Raw genomic sequence first — 24,417 nt, 5'->3', positions numbered from 1 at the left:
CGGCAAAGGAAATTGTAAACAAAGACAACCTATGGACTGGGAGAAAATATTTGCAAACGATGTGACTGACAAAGAATTAATTAATTAATTTCCAAAATATACAAACAGCTCATACAGTTTAATATGGGGAAAAAAAAAAACCCCAAAACATCCAATCAATCTTAGGAGAAAACATAGTTATTTCTCCAAAGAAGACAAACAGACGGTCAACAGGCATATGAGAAGATGTTCAACATCCTTAACTGTCAGACAGAAATGCAAACCGAAACTCCAATGAGGTATCACCTTATACCAATCCAAATGGCCATCGTTCAAAAGTCTAGGGACTTCCCTGGTGGTTCAGCGACTAAGACTCTGCCTTGCAATGCAGCGGATGCAGGTTCCACCCCTGATGGGGGAACTAGGACCCCGCAGGCCACGGGGCATCCGAGCCCACGCAACTCCAGAGCCTGTGCAACCAGGCAACTGCCGGGCTTGTGCCACGTGGACCCCATGGGCCTCAACTGCCATGCCTGTGTACCGCCGAGTACCCAGCCTGCAGGCTCTGGAGCCCACGTGCCGCAAAGAAAGATCCCACATGATGCAACTAAGGCTCCCCCCAAAAGTTTTGTTTTGTTTTGTTTTTAAGTCTACAAATAATAAATGCTGGAGAGTGTGCAGAGAGAAGGGAACCTTCCATAAAAAGAATGAAATAATATCATTGGCAACAATGTGAACGGACCTAGAGATTAGAGAAAGACAAATAGCGTATGATATCACTTATTTGTGGAATAAAGAAAGAGAATACCAATGAACTTATTTACAGAACAAAAATAGACTCACAGACATAGAAAACGCAGTTATGGTTACCAAAGGGGATGAGGCGATGAATTAGGAGTTTGAGATTAACACACACACCGATACATAAAATAAACAACAAGGACTTACTGTATAGAACTGGAGAAGGGAATGGCTTCCCACTCCAGCATTCTTGCCTGGAGAATTCCCTGGACAGAGGAACCTGGCGGGCTACAGTCTGTGGGGTCGTAGAGAGTCGGACACGCCTGAATGACTAACTCATTGCATAGCACAGGGAACTGTACTCAGTATCTTGTAATAACCTACAATGGGAAAGAATCAGAAAAAGCAAGCATGTGTGCATATAACTGAATCACGTCGCTTTACACTTGAAACTAACACAGTGCTGCAAATTAACGAGTTGTTGTTGTTTAGTCGCTAAGTGTCCAACTCTTTTGCGACACCTCTGTCCGTGGGATTTCCCAGGCAAGAATCCTGGAGCGGGTTGCGATTTCCTCCTCCAGGGGATCTTCCCCACCCAGGGATGGAACCTCTGTCTCCTGCATTGCAGATGGACTCTTTACCATACCACTGAGCCACCTAAAGAAAAAAAAAAAATTCCCTTCCAGATTCTCCCAATGGCCTTGGAGGCGGCTGCATCGTCATGCCAGCAACAGAAAGGGGTGCTGGAGGCAGAGGTTACGGAGTTTACACAGGTAGTCAGGGATGGACCAGGACACGAACACAGGCCACGTGGTTAGGTGCCCGGAAGGGGCGGGGAGCGAGGTTTTACTCCAGCGTTGTGTCTGTGTCAGGAGTTAGGCAGAAGCGTTGTTCTTTGGGTTTCACTTTTTGTTTTGGTCTCGGGAGTCGGGGGAAAGACCTCTCAAGGCCCCTGACCTCGCACACGCAGAAAGGCGGCTGGGCCAGTGGGCGCGAATGCCGCCCCACATGTCCCCCTGCCCCGTGACCTCAGGGCAGCCAGCCGGTCTCCCCGCCTCGGTTCTCCCATCTGTACCAGCGGGCTGGGCTCACAGTTCCCGAGGCCAAGCGTGGCGACGCCAACCCTGGCCTCGGGGTCCTGACGGCTGTCCCTTCTGAGGGCCCAGTGTCGGCGGCCCCGTCCTGGGGGGGCTGGTCTCTCACAGCCGCCCCACCTTCAGCGCCCCCGGACCACGGCGATCAGAGCCCGACCAGGGTGTTAGTGCTGGGGGGTGCCTGGTGCCGGCACGTGGTGGGCAGCACCTCCAGCGGCCCGCGACGCTTCCGATCAGATGACACCCCGGGCCCAGGTAATGGCCGAGTCCTGTTATTAGAAGCCACTGAAGCCTACCAGGGATTCGGGGCCTCGAGCCCCACTGCCCACAATTTCAGGGACTCCTGCGCCCGGAGGCAAACCGTCCCCTCTTGACCCTACTGCGGAGTCTCGCCTCACGGCCACAGGCAGAGCCCAGAACCAAGGTCACCTCCGAGGCAGGCGTGCTCCGGAGTGCTTGTTGCTCAGTCGTGCCCGACTCTCCTGTGACCCCACGGACTGTAGCCCGCCAGGCGCCTGCATCCGTGGGGTGCTCCAGGCAGGAACACTGGAGTGGGTAGCCCTGCCCTCCTCCAGGGGATCTTCCCAACCCAGGGACCCCGCGTCTTCTGCATCGCAGGCAGTCTGTACCGTCTGAGCCACAGGGAAGCCCCAGCTAATCACCTAATGCCAGCCTTCCAGCAGGAATTTTCTGTCTTGAGACTGTAAGAAGTGGCTGCTAACCTTGCATGGGCTCTTCCCGGTCTGTTGCCTTCATTATCTCTGCTATCTGTTCTTAATAAACTCCGTGCCTGGAAATTCTTTTCCAACCAGAGCTGGGACTCCAGAACATTCACTTCAGTGTCTCCAACCTGAGAGAATAACACCCCGCTCTGAGGAATGTCCCCGGGGCAGGGCTGAAAGCCCTCTGTAAATGGTAAAGAGCTTGCTAAACATAAAGAGAAACGGCTGTGTCAGAATGGAACCCACACGTTTCGGATTTTAAAAGGAAATTTTATTTTCATGTTATAAGGTGATTACAAACTCCTCTAAAAAAAAAGCAAAGATGAATTTAAAATATTGATATACATATTTATCTAAAAAGCCAAAGAGGAAAAGAAACACCCTGCAAAATACAGGGATTTGTATCAGAAAACATTTATACACAAAAGCTTGTATACAGCGAGACTGAATTACACACCAAGGATCTTATTCAAATACAAATGCTCCTCAGAAGAGTCTCTTGTTGCTCGATATATATTTTTTTCTTTTACAAAAGTTTAAAATATCTTAAAAATAGTTTGAAGTTTCAAAAAAAGTCCTGATGAACCAGACATTTCTGGAAGGAGGCAAGGACCCACGTTCTCAGCTTTCTCTTGTGCTAAATACAGTCACAGTTGCTAGGGATTTGAAAATTAATTGGGTAAAAAAAAAAAAAACACCACAATGAAGCAGACATCTCAATTTGACGTCACATATATAAGATGCTTCAGCAGCCCCCTGCCCAGGGAACACAGCAGAATGTGTCTGCAGCAACACCCCTGGAGAGGGCGCCCCTCGGGGACAGAGGCTGCTCCCTGGCGCCTGGTGTCCACGCCCCTCTCCGAGTTTTGATGCCTGAGCTGTGTGTCGTTTTGTGCTTGTTGGGTTTTTTGCACAGTGATATTCTCGGCGTCCACACGGACGGCCGGGCCCCCCTGGCCTTGGGTCTGAGGGCTGGATGGGACCTCTGGCTGCCTCGAGGGGATTCCCTTGGGTTCTTTCCTGGCCAGTATCTGAGGCCTGGGGGTGGGGAGGGATGGTGGGGGGCGGTGGTGGGGAGGGCTGGGAGATGCTGGCTGGGCCCCTGACCACTGTGTGGCACCCGGGGACATGGGGCCAGGCTGAGTAGGATCCCCTTTCCCCTTACACTGCCCTCCTCCACCGTCTTGGGGACCTGGGGTGAGAATGTGGGGCCAGAGGCTTTGCAGAGGGAGCTGCCCAGGGCCCAGAAACTGTCCGAGGCTGCTCTGTGATGGCTGCGAATGGCCCATGTGGCCTCAGGCTAGATCCCGCAGCCTCCTGCATCCCAGGATCCCAATGCCTGGCTCCCAGAGGCCTGCTGGGTGGGGAGCCAGGGGGGCCAGGGCTGCCTGTCCCACTGAACTGCAGCTTGGGGTCCAGCCAGCCCCTGAGGACGCTCACAGGGTCCCCGGACTCTGGGCACAGAGCGTGCCCTTTGCCATAAGGCTGGTCTTTGGTCTTCAAGGCGAACGTGCCCCTTTGCCAATGAGGGCGCTGACTGGGAGACCCAGGAAGCCTCTCCATCATTGGGGACTGCAGTGATGAACAGGGCCCAGGCAGGCCCAGCTCCACGGAGCATCTCCCCAGGTGAGACTGTCCTGGGGCCCGTCCCCATTTCTGCACCCCTAGAAACATCCTTTAAGCCTCCTTCTTGCCTCCCTTCCAGATCTGGCTGCAAACATCAGAATTCCATCCCAGGCAGAGCGTGGGCAGAGGGGTGGGGTGGGGGGCTGCCCAGAGACAGGCGAACCAGACTCATGAGCTCCAATGACAAGTTTCCTTTATGTGGATACATCAGAGGCACACACAGAGCTGAGTTCTACAAATACACAGGAGCTAGGGGGTCAGGCAGGAGGCTCGCGACCGGGGCCAGGCACCCTGGACCCGGACTGAGAGAGTGGCTGACCTTCCTTCCAGGCGGGGCCTGGGGACTTGGTCTGCGTGTGTCTTTGGTCTAGAATTTGGTCTGGGAATCGTAGAAGAAGGGGCCTTTTTCGGGCCATTTCCAGAATGTTGCGATTTGCCAACCATCCCGAAACGCTGTGGCCTTTCGCCGGGGTCCGAGGCCCCCCGAGCCCCTGCACGTGACCTGTCCCCAGTCACTGACAGTGGTTAGTTTACTAAAGTTCCATAAGACAAAGGAGAAGAGGTCACATTGCTACTCGATAAAACTGGGAAAAAACAAAAACACCACCATCGACTCAGACACAGTGGCAACCATAAACACACAGCGAGATGGGAACACAGACTCGCCGACGGTTTGGAAGAGGATGGGGCACAGTTTGGCAGAGTATACGCCCTGGAGACAGGGGACTGTGACCGCACGCCAAAGATGGGAGGCTCAGAGTCCCCTCTGCCCCCTGGGAGGGCGCCATCTGAGGCTCCACCCCTGCCCAGGCTTGGGGAGGGGGGTCCCAGGACTCACAGAGCCCCTGCTCTGAACGCTGAGCTGGACCACGCGCTCCACAGACCCCAAGGCGTCACTGCTCTTCGTGCACAATGCCGTTTCGGTTTACTTGAGACTCTGGGCTTGGAAGTGTCTGTTTAAATGGCACAGTTTAGGTCCAGATGCGGGCTGGGTGGGATTCTAAAGGTGGGGTGCCTTCCGTCCTGGTTCAGAGAGGGGCGCCCATTGGAGGGTGCCTGCCCTGACTCAGCCTCTGCCTGCGGTCCCCACCTACTGCACGCCTGACCCCGGCTTCTGCAGGGGAGGAAGAGAAAGCGCTACCTTAGCTCCCACGTGACCCGCGTGGGCTGCACCCGTGCCTGAGCTCGAAGGAGAGTTTGGGGAGCACCCTGCCCCAGTGACAGTTTGTTCCTGGCACTCCCTGCTAGGCGCCAGGGTGGCGCCGGGCCGGGGTCTTCAACAAGAGCCTCTGGGAGACGAGGACAAGCTGAGGGTAGAGAGAGGAGGGGAGGAACATCCCCTCCCCTGACACCAGGCCCCTCCCGGACACTTGGGTGCACATCCTTTGGTCCGCTGGCTCACCCCTCGCCCCTCACCAAATACATCACGCTTCTCCTACAGGCAGCTTCGAGAGATGCCAGCTGCGGGGTCGGCCGGAAGCTGATAGGAGCCCCCTTCTAAGGCAACAGACCCATCCGTGTGAGGTCTGGAGCCTTAAGACCCCCAGTTCCTACGGGGCCAGCCTCCACTCGCTCCAGAGGACACCCCAGGGAAGGGTGCCTCTCCCTCTCGCCCTGACTATCCACCCTCAATCCTGAAATAAAAGGGACCCTCCCGATGCAGAGGTTCCCTGCATCTTCGCATCAGACTTTCGCTGTTGGGCCTCCTCTGTGGATTCTGAGTCCCTTTACTTGAGGGGTTGGTTTACGGTTTGGGCATCTCTCTTGTTGGCTAAGATAAGCGTCACAAGGCACCTTCCTCTCTCCAGCCCCCCAGGGTCTGGCCAGATAGCTGTTTGCTTCACTTGAACCAGGTCTGCAGGTACGACACCTTTAAAATTCCACCCAGTGTTCTGGTGGAGGGTGGGGGGCAGAACCTTCTGCCAGCTGCATAAGCACCAAAGGATTGCTTTTAAAAACGAGATCTATTGCTGGCAAGAGCTATTCAAGTGGTAAAAGTGTTTGAAAATCTCTGTGTGTGTACATAGTTACATGTAAAAAAAAAAATACAAAGAAAATTTTACCAAGTCCCCATAAAATACATCTAATTCTGTATGAAAGTTCTGCCTTGCCCCGGACAGCTGCCCGTGGGTTTGTTTTTTTTTGTACAAAACATCCCCAAATCAAAAGGAAATACACATACACACAACACCACACAAGCACACGCACACGTGCACACGCTCACACACACACCCAGAGTAACATTTTCTGTGACAATTGAAAAAATAAACAAAAACCCTAGTGCAAATATAAAGCTCTGTAAACCTGGTCCTACGAGAATCTAATGTTAGTAAACAGCAGGAGAACAGCCTGTCCGCCGGAGAGAGCTCACATCATGGTCTCCACGATGATGTGGGTGGGTTTCCTGAGCGTGTTGTTGACGGCCGTGCGGGAGCTGTAGGGCATGGCCCCCTCGCGCTCCACGGCCCAGCGGTTGGGTTCCCTCGGGGTCAGCAGGTACTTGAGTCTCTGGAGAAGGAAGGGGGCAGGTGTGGGCAGACGGGTCAGGCCCTGCGGTTTCCCTCTTCACCCCGCGTCCTGCCAGTGTGCTGCGTGACCTTCGCCAAACCCCTGCCCTCTCTGGACCTCGCATTTTTCATCCACTGGCAAACAGGGGCCTTGAACCAAGGTGCCCCAGGCCCTGAACGAGGGCAGAGCTCCCAGCAGGTAGCTTCCTTGGCCAAGTCCTGCTTTGCGCACCTGAGCGCCAGGAGACTCATGCCTCCACACTCTTTCCCCCATAGAGCTGAAATACACCTCCTTGGGATTCTTGTCCCTGCTATCTCCCTGACTTGCCAAGCAGCTGAGCTTTTGCAGTTCATATGCCAGAGGCTGGATGACTCTCTTGAGCCTCCCATGGCTCCCAACCTTCCCAAACTCCCTCATCTCCACAAGCTACAGGTCCTTCCCTCTCCACGTCCCCGCTGGGGCCCTGGAGACCACCCTGCCTGTGTCTGTGCTGCCCTGCCCATCAGAGAGGCCAGAGGCTGGACCACCGCCCAGCGCAGGGCAGCTGGTCCTTCCCCAGGTTGCCTGATCACGGGATGGGTGAGGGGAAAAAAAGCCCCTCTCAGGGCACCCAGAAAACCAAAGCAGAGCTGAGACTTGACCCAGGGCTCCCGCCACCCAGCCCACCTCCTGCCAGGTGGCCATTCAGAGGCTTCAAGAGGAAGCAGTGGTTAACAGGAAACCCTCTGTCTCGGCATCCACGTTCACTGCAGGTTTATATCAAGGCTCAGAAGCTGCTTGGTAAAAGCTACAATATTTCGTTTGAAAATCCAGATTTCCACCTGTTCTTTAAAAACCACAAGATCTGGCAAGCCGAGGCCCACATCTCCTTGATAACCCGGGGTGGGGGGCACGCCAGAACTGGGAGCCTGACCACCTCCTGGGATGGTGCCCGAGCCCTTGCCCCTGGTCCCCCCATACCCCAACTGGGGCGGCTGCCTGGGCCTGGGAGGAACCAGACTGGAGGCCAACACAGGTGGGTGGAGGCCGGCTGCCTTCAGAGGAGAGGGCTTCCAGGAACTGTCAGGTCGGGTCTGGGGGGTGAGGATCGGATGTGACCCGGGGGATAGACTCAAATTCCTCCCCGACACCAACCCCGCTCTGCCCAACCTCTAAACTTGAGATGGAGCAGGATTTTAAAATTAGACTTCCAAGGGACAGAAGGCAGTGATCTCTTGGGGCGGCTATGAGTGCTGAGCACTACCATCCAACGCCGCCAATTAACCCTTCAGCCTCTGGGTGGCAAGAGGAATTCCTGGAAATTCCTGGGGGAGGGGCTGGATCTGTCCCAGGCACATTATGTCGGTGCTTTGATAAATGAGAGGGCTATTCAGCATTCTGGCTGAATCCTGGGGTCCTTCCTTGTGGCCTCTGAGGAAACACAATGGACCCAGTGTGGCAGGAACACCCCAGAGGCTTTCCTGGCCCAGACAGACCCCAGCCTCACGGCTTCCTCCCTGGCACACCCCTGCCTACTTCCTCTGTCTCAGGAAGGCCTGTCCCCTCCTCCCCCCCCCCCCCCCCCCGACCAACCCCCGACCAAAGACATCTCCCCCAACAACCAGTCCCCTGCCCACAAGGAAACTGCCCAGCCCAGGAGGGAGCCAGGGCCCCCGGACATCCTGGCTCCAGATTTTTAAGAGAATAACAATAAAAACAGCCCAGAACAAAACAGTGCCGTCCTGGAGCCAGCCCAAGCCCAAAGGTTAAGGGAAAGTCTAAGAAAAGGATTTCTTGGAAAGAGCCAGGGCCTGCAATCTCCAGGACTGTTGGAGGAATTTCAGAGAGGATGGCGGCAGGATCCGGGGGGTGGGTGGGGGATTGGGGGGAGGAGACCCGTGGGGGCAGAGACCCTGGAGCCAGAGCTTCTGTGTGGTGCAGAGGTGGCTTCTCTCCGAGGGCCCGGCAGCAATCGGGGCCACTGGTCTGGGAAGGGGGACACCAGCGTGGGCTGGGCTCAGCCCTCCCCTTAGCTCCTGTCTCAGAAACAGCCTGGCCCCCCTGCTCTGGGGGTGAAGCCCTGGCTCTCATCTTGGCATCTGAAGCTGCTGCCCCTGGCCTGCTGCCTGGCCCCCAAAGGTGCCGCTGCTGCCCCATCTTCCCACCATGCAATCTCCTGCCCACAGCTTCAGCCGCACTGCAGGGCCAGGGAGGGGCCTGGGGCTCAGAGAGAGCCAGCGTGGCGCCCCAGGTCACATAGCAAACTGCCAGCTGGCTGGCCTTCAGCATCCTGCCCCCGGCCCAAATCCCCCAGGCTGGGGGGCTCTGGGTGCTTACCACGAGGAACGGCCCTTCGGTCTGGCTGAGGCGGATGATCATGACCAATGGGACGCACACCATGGAGGACAGGGCCAGGCACCAGCCCAGCCCGATGGCCCAGGTTGGGTACCTGTAGACTTTGTTGTAGGTCAGGGGCACATACTTGACAAGAGAGAAGATGAAACATCCCTGTGGAGAGACAAGCGGTGATCAGGGGCTTCCGGGGCCAGGGCGGGGGCGGGGCCCACCCGAGGGGCCCACACTCTTCCCCATCTGCTGATGGAGCGGTTGCCCTGCTCAGAACCCCCTGCCACTCCCCAGGGCCTTCCGGACGCAAGCCCCTCCTCTGGCCAGCAATGCCCGGCCCCCTGCCCACTGCCCCTCCCACATGGCTACGCTCCGGCTCCCCCGATTCCTACCAGCGTCTTAGCCCCCTTCACCCCGCACCCCTGGGACCTCTGGGCAGGCTGCTCCTGCCCACGGGATCGCCTTCTCGCATCTTCTCTGCATCCCGGCTGCCCACGTGGCTTGAGTGGTGGAGAGAACTCCTGCCCTTGACCACCCGGGCGGAGCTGGGCAGGACCCTCAGGGTGCCCTTACGATGAACCGCAGACACGCACGTGTGCGCGTATGCCCAGGTGCCAAGTCGCTTCACTTGCACCCGACTCTGTGCAACTCCATGGGCTGCAGCCCGCCAGGCTCCTCTGTCCATGGGGAGTCTCCAGGCAAGGATGCTGGAGTGGGCGGCTGTGCCCTCCTCCAGGGGATTTTCTCGACCCAGGGGAAAATCGAACCCGTGTCTCTTACATCTCCTGCGTCGGCAGGTGGGTTCTTTACCACTGGCGCCATCTGGGAAGCCCGCTGGCTGCTACAGCGGCTGACATTTTGTGGGGGGCAGTCTGCAGCTCAGGTGCAAAAAGGGCACAGCCGCTCTCGGGGGTAAAGTGACAGCCTACGCGGTCACTGCTTCTCAGCCCCACATCGGTCGGCCTCCTTGTTTAACAAATGGGGACACAGGGGCCCCACAAATAGGGACACAGTGGCCTGGAGGCAGAGATCCCTGGGGGGGATCCCCCGGCACCCGGTTCCTAAACACGGGGGACAGTCTACCCTCTGAGCTCCCCGTGGTCTGAGTGGACAGCGGCAGCCCAGCCCCTGCCCCGAGGCCCTGCTGACACGGGTTTGTCGGAGGCCAGCACTGAGCTGACGCCGAGTTCCCGATGGGCGGGCGGGTGAAACCCGTCAAGCCCTGGGGTAGGGACGGCTGCCCACGGCCGCGTGGAAGGACACTCACGGTACAGAGAAGCGGGGTGACCACAGCCCAGCAGTACTTCATCCAGGGCCCCGGCCGGTAGCCAATCATGTCCTCAATACCATCGTAAAAGTTATCGCTGCCTGCAAGAGTCAGAGGCGGACGGACGGTGATCCGGGGTCCCAGACGTGGCATCCGCCCCGGGAACCTCACGGCAGGGGCGCAAGGGCCGTGGGGTTGGGGTGGGGTGAGGAAGAGGGGGTGTCTCCAGGGCCTCACCCAGGTGTGTGTACCTCCACACCACACAGACCCGGCACGCGTTTATCTGAAAGGATCTGAAATTCACGGGTCACTGGGTAGATACCGGCCACCTCAGGCAGAGTCCCAAAGCCTGCTGTGGCCATCCCAAGGAGTCGAGAAGGTCAGAATGGACCATTCCTGGACCCCACGGGTGGTTCATCAAAGACAGACCCCTGCAAGGCCAAGCTCTGTGTTTGTCAAGGCATCCAGTTACAGCTTGAACGTTCAACCTGGGGAGAAGCTTCCACGTGGCTATGTTCATAGTTGTGGTGAAAGGGGAGCCTGGAGAGGAAAGGTCCAGGCAGGGAAGGGCCTTTGTGTTTGACTCAAAATGAAATTCCCACGAGAATTCTGTTTCTGGAGCTTCTAAAGAAAGAAGCCCGAAGGGGAGACTTGAGGAAAGTAGGCAAACGTCTCTACTCACCGTATATCCAGGCAATAGCAAAACATTCAAAGAACGCCACCCACAAAAGGCAGACACCGCTAGCTGCATAGTAGTCAAACAGCTGAAACACGTACATGCCACCCTGTGAAGAGAAAGCCAGAGGAGAATTTGAAATTTGGCCTCTAAGTCCCTCCATTTATAAAGAGTTCTGGTCTGTCAACAAGAAACAGAAAGCCCAGGGTCAGGGGTGGAAATTGGGCAGAGGCCGTGAGGACCAAATAACTGTGTTAAAAGATGGTTAGAAAGTGAAGTCGCTCAGTCGTGTCTGACTCTTTGCGACCCCATAGACTGTAGCCTACCAGGCTCCTCCATCTATGGGATTTTCCAGGCATGACAAATTTAATTTAATTCAAAAAGTAAAAACTTAATTTAAAAAGACACACACAGAAAGAAACGAAAGCAAAACATGTCTTTCCTAGCACAGAAACAAATGGGTTTGCTGAAGCCTGTTTCCAACGGAGGGGCTTTCTCGGCGGCCAACAGAGAAGATTTCAGCGAGACCGAGCTGCTTGGCGTGTGAACCTGTGATCTGCCTTTCAGGGTTGTTTCTTAGGGACACTTCAAGAAATGCATTTATTTTGAGTTCCGGGAAGGAAGACTGGGGACGTGAAATCCTGATCTGGGGGTCGAATGCAACCCTGTGCTGGAGAGTAAGGAGAGATGGGTGGTGAGAGCTGGGGAGATGAGCCCACAGCCCAGGCTAGGCTCATACGCTTGGCTCCCCTGCAGACTGGGCAGAGAAGGGCCACTGCCCACAGCGGTGGGGATGGAGCTGCCGTCAAAGGGGATTTCAGCTGGAGCGCCCCTTCCCTTTTCAGGATGAGGAGGGCAGGAGGGCAGCAGGTGGCCACGGTGTTGCCAGGGTAACAGGGAAGTGGGGAGGGGCGTCTGGCTGGAGGACGGGGTCATGAGTCACCTCCTGCTGCCCTGGTTGGGGTGGGACCCCCAAAGGAGGAACGACCTCAGTCGCTCGGGCCCTCTCATCCAGCCGCTGGGTGGTGGGGGGATCGGCAGTGGGTCGGTGTGGCCTTGAACTGACCTGGGAAACACACAGAGCACCTAGGGCCCTCCCGGGGGGGGTCCCCTCGTGCCAGGTGGGAACCACCTACCTCGGTCACCATGATCAGCCCCAGCAGGTAGCTGATGCAGCATATGGAGGCGATGAAGATCTCCCGATGAAAGCCCTTCCTTAGCAAGGACGGGTGCAGATCAACCAAGGACGTGATCTGTCCTTCCACTTCCACAAACTGGGGAGGGAAGGAGAGCCATGAGCAGCCGGCCAGCAACCCCTCGTCTCAGAGAGGGGCGGGGTTGCGTCCGCGCCGTGGAGGGGCTCAGCATGCTGAGTCCCGCCCCTTGGGCCAGGCCTGGTGGGCCCTGCACGGCTCTCCAGACAGTCTGTGCTCCTGAGGCCCCTCTGCCCGGCACACTTGCTGGCCGGTGTGTCAACACGGGCAACTGCCCGCTTGGGTCTGGGTTTTCCTGGCAGCGGAAGGTGGTGCACTCCTATTCCTGGGCCTTGGGCACCCAGCCGGGCCAGGTACACAGCAGCACGTGAGCTGTGGGTGGTGATCCAGGCAGGTCTGGGCTTCAGTTCCCAGACTGGAGACACTTGGTGGTCTTTAACCCTGTGGGGACCGTGGGCTCCACGGGAGGATTTTGTACACGTTGCCTGCACGCCCACAGGCCCACGTGCCTGAGTCCAGTGCTGCCTGTGACCCCCGGAACTCATCCCTAGGCTCCCAAAGGTGATGGAAAGGCCAGTCCATAGGTAACCTTCGAGAGTGACCCTCGGTCTTTCTAAACCTTCCCATCGTTGCACCTAACAATTTATCCCGGGCTGGGGGACGTTCCACATCAGTCCACAGAGCCGCCTCGGCTCTCAGACGGGGGCGCTAACCCCATCCTGTGGATGCGTATCGCAAGGATCTTAGTGGCTTCACGACCTCAAGTGAAGGTGCTCCATAGAACGATTCCAGCCCCCATGGTGGCCGACCTGGGCAGGACCACGTCTGTCTGCAGGCACCGCCATCCACAGCACAGTAGTCTAGAGGTACAGTTTGGGGTGAAAGGGCACGCTGACACATTTTAACTGGAGTGGCCACAGCCAAACGGCTCGGCCAGCCAACACGCCCTCTGAGGTATCAGAGTCCACTCGACATCCAAAAGCTAAAACCTCAACCCGTCGGCTCTTTCCTCTGGGACAGACACTGGGAGGTTTGCTCCCACAGCCTTCCTGCAGGACACGGCCAACCGCTGGCTTCTCTGGGAAGCATCACGGGAGAATCAGGGAACACATACACACACACGGGAGCAGGTCCCTCCCGTGAGCTCAAAGGAGCCAGGAGTTCAGAGTAATGATGACCGAGAAGCTCTTGGAAGGGGTCCGAAGAGAACAGGGGGCAGGTGCTCAGACCTCTGATCGATGTCTCAGCCAAAGCGGTGCTGAGTCTAAATTGCCAGTGAACTAGAGCAGACCGGCAGCTCTGACGTTAACCTTGTAAAGGAGTCAGAGACAGAGGTTCTTTCCCTTTTTGAGATTTGAAAATCAAAGACAGGCAGATCCAGGGTCGCTGAGAGTCAGGGCCAATACCGGCAGCAGCCCCTCTTGCTGAGTTCGCTGCGGCCCTGGGGGCACCACGCCCCCTCCGCCAGCCTCTCCAGACCTGACTCAGTTAATAGTGCCACAGCCCCGCCTTCTCAGAGCCTCCGCTTCCTTCGCTGGAAAGTGAGCGCATCCTGCTGATGCTCAAAAGCCAGGTGGCGGCGGGAGGAAAGGGGGGTTTTGGTGGGGACAGACTTTCCATTTGGGAAGGTGAGAAAGCTCTGGAGATGATGCTGGTGACGGCTACGACGATGTGAGTGTCCTCCATGCACCGAACAAGCACTTACAAATGGGTCTCAGTTGCTCAGTGGTGTCCGACTCTTTGCGACCCTATGGACTGTAGCCCGCCAGCCTCCTCTGTCCAGTGGGATTTTTCCAGGCAAGAATACTGGAGGGGTTTGCCATTCCCTTCTTCAGACAATCTTCCCGACGTGGGGATCAAACCAGCGTCTCCTCCTTTGCAGGTAGGTTCTTTCCCTCTGAGCCGCTGGGGAAGCCCTAAAACATGGCTAAGAGGGTCAATTTTGCGTTATGGGATTTTCCCACACGTGGCACGTGGAGCCTGGTCCCAGTGGACACCTCGCAGGGTAGGGCCCTTATCATGGCTGGTGCTGGTGTATGTGTAAAACCTTCCCCCACGTCCCCAAGTTCACACAGGTGCAGCGGAGGGATCCCAGGGTTCAAATCCCACCATGCCCCTTCCTGGTGCGTCAATTAGGCAGGTCATTCCGTGCTGCGAGCTCCATGCTCTGAACCAGAAGAGCTTGCTCAGGGCGACGCTTCCTTGGAGAGCTTCAGGCTTCCCGAAGTGAAGGGCCGTGGGGGCCCCGGCTCCGAGGCGCACAGCCTCCACCAGGCCCCACCTGCCTCCCAGGGGAAATCTAATGAATAACCACCCATGCCCCTTCTGCAGCCTAAGAGGCCAGTCTGGAGATGGCCTGCTTTGTCATTTATTAACCTCTTTCTGTCTTCTTTTTTTGGGGTTTGCTGAGAGCTCTGGAAGAGGTTATAAAAGCTGGCTGCCGGGGGCCTCTGAAGGCCAAGCTCATTAACCAAGGGTGATGGATGGGGCCCTCTCGCTGTTTATCAGCTCAAGTTCATCAACAACTGCTCAAGTTCATCAACAACTGCTCAAGTTATTTTTGGTTTCCGTCTCCCAAGTGTTTCCCTTCAGTCTTCTCTGCTAATGCTAGTCTTCCTTCTGGCAAACCTTCCGCTCTGCTCTGGACCTTGTTAGCGGACCGCCCTCTCCCCCTTACCTCACCTTCTGAGACTTCCCACCTCCCAGGTCCTGAGTCCCCGGGGGCCCATCTGTGCACTGGCTTCGAGGCCGCTGCCTGGGAGATGGACGGTGGGCAAGGCTCTCTCCTGAAGGGATGGAGCCCCCACTGCTCGCAGGGCCCCAGCTGACCAGACTTTTGTGAGGCATCCGGACCCCCAGCTGGCACATGAGGCTGCCTGTCAGTGACTGACCTCAGATGGAGGCCCTTGGGTGGCCCTGGGCACAGGACTAGCCTGCCCTGCACACCCTAACTGCCCCCTCCTATTTCCAGGGAAAGGTGTCCCAGGGGCTCGCTCTAATGTCCTCCGGGTACCACTTACTGCTTCCTATCAGGAAGCGCGCCTGGCGTTTCACCTAAGGCAACGAAGATACAATCATACCCATTTACCGGATGAGGAAACTGAGGCAAGGGTGGAAGAAATGTGTTCAACAAAGCAACACTGGGGGCAAGTAGGCCTGGGAACTGAGTTAATCCAAAGGCAGACGCAGCCCCAGCTGACGCACGTGGACACACCCCGGGGAGCGGGGAGGCTGAAGCCCTGGAGGGCTGGGACATGGGGGTTAAGAGGAGCAGGGAATGGCGACAGGGTAGCGGGGGTCCTGCTTGTGTGGGGAGGGTGGGGGGTTAAGCGAGGCTCTGGGGGCTCGGTTTCCCTGTGGGGGCCAAGCTTGCTGACCCACATGCCCCAGGAGGTGGCGAGCACAGCCCGGTTCCAGCTTCCGTGGCTGTGCTCAGGACTGTCAGTGGCCACTCACGCCCCGGACAGCCGTGTCGGCCGCCTGCCCGAACGGCCCGTGTGCTGGGTCCCACCGGGGCCTGCCCGGGCTCCGTGCTCCGCGGCGCGTGTCACCAACTATGGTCTCGCCCTTCTCCTTGTACCCCTGGGCCCACACCCAAGACTGTCTCTCTCTCCCCCGCTGAGGTCAAAGGCTCGAGCTTTGGCGCAGATGACATCCTGCTGCCTCCCTGGGCGGTTCCCTCCCCTGGGGTCCAAGAACCCTCGCTGGCTGCAGCTGCTGCAGGCTGTGTGTGTGTGTGTGTCTGTGTGTGTGTGTCTGTGTGTGTGTATCTGTGTGTGTGTCTGTGTGTGTGTGTCTGTGTATGTGTGTGTGTGTGTTGGGGGTTGCCAGCAGCTCATCACAGCACAGAGGGAACCAGGTTTCCGGGGGGGGGGCGCCTTTCTTCCCGCATCCAGGGGCAGACCCGCCTGGGGACCAGCCCCTCTCTCTGCACATACCTGGCTATCCAGTCCAAGCAAGAGAAGCATAATGAAAAAAAGGATAGACCAAAACGTGGGCAGCGGCATCATCGTCACGGCTTTTGGGTAGGCAATGAAGGCCAGGCCAGGACCTAGGGGGAGAGAAGATGGGGGGCGGGAGAGGGGTCATCAGTGCCCGAGCTGCCCCGAGCCCCGGAGCCACACGAGACACTCGGGGTCCGGGGAGGGTCTCCCCAGCCCCCGATGCAGGGGCCCGCCTGGGGTGAGAGACCAGGCCTGTTTCCATTCAGGGTGGGACGCGCCGGGGCTCAGGCGGGGGCCCGATTTAGCACCTGTCTCCTACGCAGCAGCACCGCTGGCCTTCTCAGGCGCCAGGCTCTGAGCGGACACCGGTTATGGGGGTGGGAGACGGGACCGAGCTGGGGAAAGGAGGGGCTCCCCCTCCCCCAAAACCAGAGACCCGCACCAACGTTTGCTGGAAGGGAGCAAAACCAGGCAGCGCTCCGGTTATCTGACCACCAATCCTGGTTTGCAGAGAAAAGCTTTCCACTGAAACAATGAACGTGTGGCCAGCAAAAAGAACCCGGAACCATGCCCTGCGGGGCCCACGTGTCTTCGGGGTGCATCTGTGCACCCACCCGAGCACCGTGACAGCCGAGGCCCAAAGCTGGGGGAGGGGTGAGCAGGCTAAGACCCCAGGCGGGCAGCCCCCTGGCCGCTGGGCAGTCCTCCGCCCAGCACCTCCTCTCTCCACATCACCACGTGCCCTCATGGAGCAGTCTCCCCGAAGGGGTCGGGGGCAGGCTCCTGTAAGTGAACCCCAAGGAGGCTTCGCCTGCTCAGATTATCGGGTGCTGGGGCCACTTCCTTGGCAAAGGGCTCTGGTCTCCAGGGGGAGCTCTGACATATACACAGGAGAATTCCCACCAGCTCTGGGGGGTGCCTCCAATTGCAAACAGCCCCTCCCACCTCCAGCTGGGCCTGAGAGAAGACAACCAGGGGAAGGGCCGAGTTGTAACTGAGACCTGTGGGTCCCCCAGAGGGTTGGGGGCCGCAAAAGAGAGAAGGGCTTGGGCTAAAGAAAAAATATAAAGTAAAATCCACAACTAAAAAAAAAAAAAAAGTCAAGAAATGTGAAACAAACAGGGCTGGAGGACAGGATATTTAAAACAGTAAAATAGGGGTCGGGAACAAAATGAATGGTCTAAGAAAGAAAAACAAAAAACAACTTTGAAACAAACTGTAGCCAGAAGCCACATCGCACGGCGCTGAGCACACGTGTGGTGGTGAGGGCGAGTCCCTGTATGTCCGGAGTCCGCCCCGATGTGAGCAAAGTCCAACCGTGCCTGTGACCATGTCCTCAGAGGCGATGGTGGAAAACCCAGGAGGGGTGCAAGGGCACTGGTCCCAACCCCAAAGCCCTAGCTGCAGGAGGACCCTCGTCTCCACGGGGCTGGGGCCCCCTGGGACCCCCACGTCAGCTCCGGCCTGACCGTAGGCGGCACTGGGAGGGGTCAACCCAGCTGCAGCGAGACAGATGTAAAATGGGGCCCCCACCCTAGCCCACCCCGGCCCGCCCGCTGGGCCCTGAAGCTTCTCGACAGCTACTTCTGTATGTCAGCGTGCTGCCTTTCTCGAGCCAGCCTCAGGGAGAGGGTGTGAGCATCCTTCTCGGAAAGCAAGGGGACTGAAGAGAGAGGGCAGGGGATGTGGCAGCCGCCGGAGCCCCTGGGGCAGCAGAGACGCCCACGCTACGCTTCCTTCGCAATGTGCGCTCCTCGTGGCTAAATAATTATCTTGTTCCAATGCACTTCACTCAATATGGCACTTGTTAAAACGCTTATTAGCGAAATAATCACCCTTGATGTGTCGGCTGTTCAGACATCACCATGGGGAAGAAACGACAAGGTCTTTGAAGTGGACGGGAATAAGACACCACTTAGCTTGACGGTGAAGACGTAGGTTACAGTACCTAGCTGTCCGCAGAGAAGGATCTGTTTCATGAACCAACAGATTACCTCCCACCGCTCAACTCCCTCCGCGCTCCTGGCCATTCCCCACCAATCAGAATTGGTTGGCAAGCCCTCAGCTGAAGAAAAGCCATTTGCAAAGGGGGTGTCAACTGTCTCCCCTCGGTCACTCTCCCACATGGGCGTGGCGTCTTCATTTCTGCAGCTACTTCCGGTGACCCTCAGTCTCTGGCCTGCCTCTGGGGGCTCCCAGGGAAGGAACGCTCTGTCTAAAGGTCTGATCTGGGGCCTGGGACAGGGCAGAGGAGCATGGGACCAAAGCGTGGGCTTGCCAGGACTGCCCTGTGGCACCAGGTGTAGGAGGAGGGGGCCGGGGTAAGGGGAAGTGGGGCCTGGGGCTCTGAGAGGCTCACATACCGCAGGCCAGAGGCTGTCACATACGTGCAGGGTGGGATGGGGAGGCCGGAAGGGGCACCTCCTCACGAGAGAGGGGCCTGTCCAGCTTCTGGTGGGCACCCTGTCCAGGACACCGCAGATCCGACCTTGAGCAGCCCTTGCTCTCAAGCTGCTGGTCGCAGGGGTGGAGCTGACCTCTGAGTACACGATGCTGAGGGCCCCAAGCCCCAGTCTCTGGCTGAGGAACCAGGATACCACCCTGTGTTCCCAACAAGGGCAAGGACTCTGGTCTGGGCCCTGACAGTCGGGACCTTGCGGTCTCCTCTTGGCCCTGGGAGAAGCCTTAGCCCAGGGCCCTCACCTGCCCCTTGGTGACCCCTGAGGGGTCCTGGCAAGTTGGAAGGTCAGGCTAGGCACAAGAGCAACAACCGCCCTCTGGGTGACCTGGGCAGGATGGGAAGAAGGCAGAGGAACGGGAAAGGTGGACCCCGGGGGTCCTGGGAGTGAGGTTCTCAGCGTCACATGGAAACTCTGCAGGTCAGAGCCGCGGGCCCAGGACCGGGAACTCATAGGGGGCACCTCTTAGAACTGGGGCACCTAGGCTTCTGAGGCTCTGGGGTCCTGGCAGCTGAAGCCCTCACAATTTCAGGTTCCAGACCTATCCTGCTGGAACCCCAGGATCCCAACCTCAGCCTCCAGGCTCTGCAGACTCTGACCCTAAGACTATCTCCACTTGCAGCTGTCTTGGGCGGGGGGGCGTCCCACCCATGGAGCCCACACCCCCGAGGGGTGGAGGGGTCCCCACAACCTACCCCCAAACTGAACCTGTCACCGTCCCAGAGGGCGGCCTGTCACACCCGGTCCTTCCCCAGCCCGGGCAAAAAAAGTGGGTGCTTGACACAGGGCAGAGACCGCCCAGTCAAACAGGAGACGGTGGTGGGGTGAATGAAGGGGTCGCTTAGAGCAAAGTGCCAAATACAGAAACCGAAGCTGAGAGGGTGGCGACAGGCTGCCGACGGGTGGCTGCCCTGCCCCTGAGCTAGGAAAGTGCTTTCCGTTGCTGAAACCAGGAGTTTGCTATAGGGAAGGACAGGGAGTGCGTGGTGGTCGGGGGGGTGGGGAGACCACTTGAGAAGCGCTGAATATTCCCCAATTTACCAGCCCCCGTGTTTCTGCCGTCCCTGGGGCAAAACCGCAGTGAAGATGTTTCCAATTTAGCTTTTGAGCTCTTTGAAACCTGGGGGACATCGTGGTGTGAGGAGGGGGTGGGGTGGGGGTCATTTCAGAAACCAGGCTCACCCCCCACAAAGCCCCCTGGGTCGGGGGTCTGGCTTCATGCCTGCAGTACTCGGCTCACACACTAGGTGGCAGTGCCCACCACCACTGCCACCAACACCACCATACCTGACTCAGCCACATCAGCAATGTCCACCCCTTGCTCTTGTGCCATGAAGCCCAGGATGGAAAAAATTGCGAAGCCAGACACAAAACTGGTACCACTGTTCAGGCATCCCAGCAGCATACAGTCCCTATGTTACACATGTCAGGGAGCAAGTTAATTCACAACACAAGGAAGCCACGCTCCCTAACTTCTCTTTTCTTTTCTTTAAGCATCCTCACGTCTAAGGCCCACCAGGCCTGCCGGCGCAACACTTGCCTGTACGAGTTGTACTTGTATTTGTTGTAGCTCCCCAGCGAGGTCATGGCCCCCAGGCAGATGGCGTAGGAGAAGAATATTTGGGTCCCAGCATCGATCCATACCTGGGAAGGGTGTCGGGGCGGGTGGGGGGGTAAGGTGGCGAAGAAAAGACAAGAAGGGGTCGTCAGAGCCGGCTTCCTGGAGGTGGCGGCGTGGGTCCCAAGGACTCTGCCTTGAGGCGTGCAGATTCTCCATGCGATTGGAGCACTGTGCTGGAATCCAGGATGCGAGCAGAACCCCAGACGTCTAAGAGCTCCCCACCCCAGCTCACTGAGCATCAGGGTTAAGAGGCCCTGCTTTTGAAGCAGAGGGACCTCAAGTCCAACCACGGAATCATCATGGGCAAGTAAATATGACTCCCGGAGCCTCAGTTTTCACACCTGTAAAGTGGGCTCTGTTTCCCTGCCCCACAGCGCTTTTTTTTTTTTTGGTAGGCTCAAAGAGTTAAGATTTAGCCCAGCTCCAGACACACGGTAAGCCTGCAAGTCAAAGCTGCTATCCTTATGGTTACTGCTATTGTCTGGGGACCCCCGCCTGAGTTGGAAGTGGGAGGAATTCCCACACGGATTATGCAGGCAGAACCGTTCTCCAGAACCTTCGGCAGGCAGCTCCTGACGGCTGCCCAGCCGTCTCCCAGCTGTCCTCTGATGATGGCCGAGCCCTTGTCCCCCACCTCCCACCCAGGGTGAGAGGACTGTGGGGAAGAGACCCGAAGCGGCCTGTGCGGCCCTTCGGGACAACCTAAAGGCTGAGGACCCTGGGGACAAAAGGTCCTGAAACGGGCCAGTGAGAGTTCCGACCCCCGCGGCCACGTGGCTGAGGGCCTCGGGGCGGGGGCATCCTTTAGTGTCTGCCCCCTGACCTTCTAAGAGGTCACAACTCTGAACTCCGCCCTCAGCCCAGGGCGCCCCCACGATGCAGCCTCAAGGCTGCCGTGAGCAGAGGAGGCGACCAGCTTCTGGAGACGTCTCTGCCTTACCTGGCACAGTGCCTAAAGCAGCCTCTATAATTGGCCGCCTCGGGAGGCCTCGACACAAAAAGATACACACTGCTGGGACGGCCGGCGGGCACCATGAGCAACCTGCCAGGGCCCAGTGGAAAAGTACCAGGGCTGAGTATCCCCTGGCTCCATCTGGGGGCCAGAAGCATGGGCACGGCTTCGGTTTCCTCCCCCATGCCAGCCCTGGGGGTGAGGGTAGGGGGTAGGAAGGCCACGGTGCCCCGCGGTACCTCTGGGTCCTCCAGGCGGCTGATGTCGGGGTACAGATAGAACCTGATGCCTGCGCCTGCACCGGGCAGCGTCAACCCACGGACCAGCAGCACCAGCAGCATAGCGAACGGGAACGTGGCCGTGAAGTAGACGACCTGCAGGGGGCGGGAGCCACTCAGCCACTCGGCACACCAGCCTGCTGTCAGTCAAGCCCCAGCATCCGCTCCCAGGCAGGCGTTCTGGAGCTGGGCTTGGCGCCGCCCTTGCTGAGGAACCTGGGGCGTGATGCCCACCCTCTCTGGGCTGCAGGCACCTCACCGGCAACCTGGGTGTAAAGCACCCACCTCACACACAGGCTTACTGACATTCGAATCCTGCAAATATTTATGGGGCCCTAGAAATACAGAGAACCAGTCCCTGCCCTTATGGAACCGACATTCCAGCAGGTGACAAAAGGGAAATGCACAATAAGAGAGCAAACGATCGCGGGTGAATGCCCAGGGGTTGGCCCACAGTGCGTAGTACGGACCAGCTAACATTCACAGGGAGGCCTGGAAGGCTGCAGTCCACCGGGTCTCAGAGTCGGACACGAATGAGTGACTAAACATTCGCAGCGTTAGGATGACTTGTGGTTCAGAATCAGTTAAGTGTGGGTTCAAATCCTCGCACTGTCCCCTCGTGTGCTGTGTGGCCTTGGGCATGATGTTTACCCTCTCTGCGCCTGTCGCCTCATGTATAAAATGGGGATTAGAGAAACAAAATTGCTCACTAATGGGCAAGGCGAGGATTCAACGGAATGATGCTCACAACGTGGTCAAAACAGCACAAGGCAGGTAGCTGCTTAGACGTGCAAAAAAGGGGGTCTTTTGTTGGCCAAGTGGTTGTGCAGGAAGCACCGGGGAAATTCTGGAGAGGAAACCAGGATGGGTCGCGCCTCACGTCCCAGGCAGGGTGAGGTCAACGCCAGGCGGGGACCACAGATGACCCAGGCCACGCCTTTCCACCCCCGAAGGCCCTGCCCTACTTCCTCTCCCGGCCTGTCCCCAACGCACCGGCCTTCAAACCTCCTGTGGCCTCCGTTTACAGATTGGATTTTCCCAACTTTCACTTCAGCACAAGAAGTCCTCAGGAGGGGGCATGTGCCTGAGCGGGGCTCGAAGGTGCCCGGGGGCACGGACAGTGAAATCCTGCTACTTCGCTCAGGCGCTGGCTGAGCCAGGTCTCCCAAGCAGCAGCCCACTCTGTGCTCAGCATGTCCCCAAATAGGTGTGTGCTGGCCGCCTTGCTGTCGGAGGACAAACGGGCTGGGTGGGGCTCCCAGACATCTTCAAACCACCCCTGCACCCAGGGCACCTTGGTGCGTGGTAGAGGACATGCGAAAGTCCGTGGTGACCAGCAGAAACGCTGAGACTAGCTCACAGAGCCCCCAGCTCCTTCTGAAGGGGCCGGGGGACCAGGGAGGGGGCCGCTGCATGGCCAATACGCCCATTTTCCAGGTGTGGAAACTGAGGCCCAGAGAACAGGATGAAGGTTTGCGGCGCTGGGGGAGGGGACGGTGCCAGGACAGTATGGGGCACTCCCGAGACCCAGGTAACGGACAGAGCCCCGAACCTTGCCCAGCCGCCGCAGGAAGCCTGGATGGAGCCAGTTCTCGGATGCAGCCACCATCCCTTTGAGTAGAAACAACTAGAAGCGGGCTTTGAAAAGGGCGCGAAGGAAGCTCTCAGGGCCCGCTGGGCTCAGCTGCCTTGGGCCAGTGCCAGCAGCCAGGGTTTACCGAGAGCTTCCTGTGTGCCGGCTGCGGATGCCGGTGCAGTAACTTCTGCACTCAGCGGGTCCTGCCCTGACCCCGTCCTGCAGATGGGGAAACTGCGGCCCGCAGAGTCGGCCCTTGCCCACGGGTCACCCAGCACTCAGCCGCAGAGCTGGATGGTCTAGGACCTGCTTCAGCGACAAGAGCACAGCAGGGAAGAACCCCCCGATGTCTGCGGTTTGTCCGGTCCTCCCCAAGAGTAGGCTCCTGAGGGCTCCAGGGCTCAGGTCGGAGATCGGGCTCTGTAGCAGGCTGGCTGTCAGACCCTGGGCAAGCTACGGCCCCTCTCTGGGCTCCGTGTCCCCACTTGAACCAGCCGGGCTCTGAAGTTCCCTTCAGCTCTGCTGAGGAGTCCGTATCTGGGGCCCTCCCAGAGGGGTGGCTCGGCCTCCATGTCCTGGGTCGCCCAGCGGTGGGTCCCCCAGAGGACCCGGGGTAGAAGGGCCGCCCTCCTTCCGCCTCCACCGTGCCCTCCCTGGATGCCCCTCTCCCCGACTGCCCTACAGGCTGCTCCTGAAGACAGGAGAGCCCTCTGCCTCCCGAGGACCAGCAGGCATATGTGGAGGGCGGGGCTGGCCAGGAAGCCACTGAAGGGGCAAAAGAAAGGCGGCTGGCCTGCAGGCTGCTCTGGCCCCCAGCCCCGGCCCCCGCGGAGAACAATGGTGCCGACAGCGGCGGGCGAGGGCGGAGGGCAGAGGGCCACCGCTTCAAAGCGCACGGGGGCCCCCCCCGGGCTGGGCAGGCCGGCGGGAGCCCGGGGGCTTTGTGTCAGGGACACAGGACGCCTCCCAGGGTGTGTGGGGGGTGGGTTCCCTTGTTTCCACACATTCAATTCGCTTCCCTAGCACTTCTGCGGCGCTTGCTGTGTGCCAGGTGCTATTAACTCACTCATCCTCCCGACTGCAAGGAGCAGACCCTCACCTACATTTTCTAGACGAGGAAACAGAGGCCCAGTGGGGTCTCATCAGGGGCCCAGGGCCAGCCGGCGGCAGAGGCGGAATTTGGGCCAGGCCGGCTGGCGTGTGTGTATCTGTGTCTCTGTGTCTTTGTGTCTGTAGGTGTCTATGTGTCTTGCCTGCGTATCTCTGTGTCTGTCTGTATGTCTGTATCTGTGTGTGTGTGTCTGTGTCTATCTGTGTGTGTCTGTGTGTCTGTGTGTATGTCTGTGTGTGTGTCTGTGTATGTCTGTCTGTGTCTGTGTATGTCTGTCTGTGTGTGTGTCTGTGTGTTTGTGTGTGTGACTGTGTCTGTGTGTCT

General features: G+C 58.2%; 1 protein-coding gene and 1 long non-coding RNA gene across 4 annotated transcripts in view; one reads left to right on the top strand and one right to left on the bottom strand.

Moving 5' to 3' along the window:
* The first annotated feature begins 1,483 nt into the window (after positions 1-1,483).
* Positions 1,484-14,868, top strand: LOC120868089. Its single transcript, XR_005722138.1, has 3 exons — positions 1,484-1,493; positions 9,874-9,878; positions 14,687-14,868. It is a non-coding gene; the product is annotated as an uncharacterized LOC120868089 (long non-coding RNA).
* Positions 2,786-24,417, bottom strand: part of SLC6A6 (solute carrier family 6 member 6) — a 93,403-nt gene continuing 71,771 nt past the window's right edge. For 2 of the 3 annotated variants that reach the window (XM_040246686.1, XM_040246687.1), the window contains exons 7-15: positions 21,368-21,502; positions 20,096-20,199; positions 19,843-19,967; positions 16,091-16,203; positions 12,075-12,212; positions 10,945-11,047; positions 10,263-10,363; positions 8,987-9,157; positions 3,053-6,670 (exon numbers count right to left, since the gene is read on the bottom strand). In XM_040246686.1, the coding sequence (XP_040102620.1) occupies positions 6,530-6,670; positions 8,987-9,157; positions 10,263-10,363; positions 10,945-11,047; positions 12,075-12,212; positions 16,091-16,203; positions 19,843-19,967; positions 20,096-20,199; positions 21,368-21,502 (1,131 nt within the window). In that variant the 3' untranslated portion in view covers positions 3,053-6,529. Of the gene's footprint in view, positions 6,671-8,986; positions 9,158-10,262; positions 10,364-10,944; positions 11,048-12,074; positions 12,213-16,090; positions 16,204-19,842; positions 19,968-20,095; positions 20,200-21,367; positions 21,503-24,417 lie in introns of all 3 variants that reach the window. The other variant, XM_040246685.1, reaches the window with a different exon arrangement.

This window comes from Oryx dammah, unplaced genomic scaffold (genome assembly GCF_014754425.2).
Source record: "Oryx dammah isolate SB20612 unplaced genomic scaffold, SCBI_Odam_1.1 HiC_scaffold_9, whole genome shotgun sequence".
NCBI lineage: Eukaryota > Metazoa > Chordata > Mammalia > Artiodactyla > Bovidae > Oryx > Oryx dammah.
Note: the sequence above shows the minus strand (reverse complement) of the source record. Positions and strands in the feature narration are given on the sequence as shown.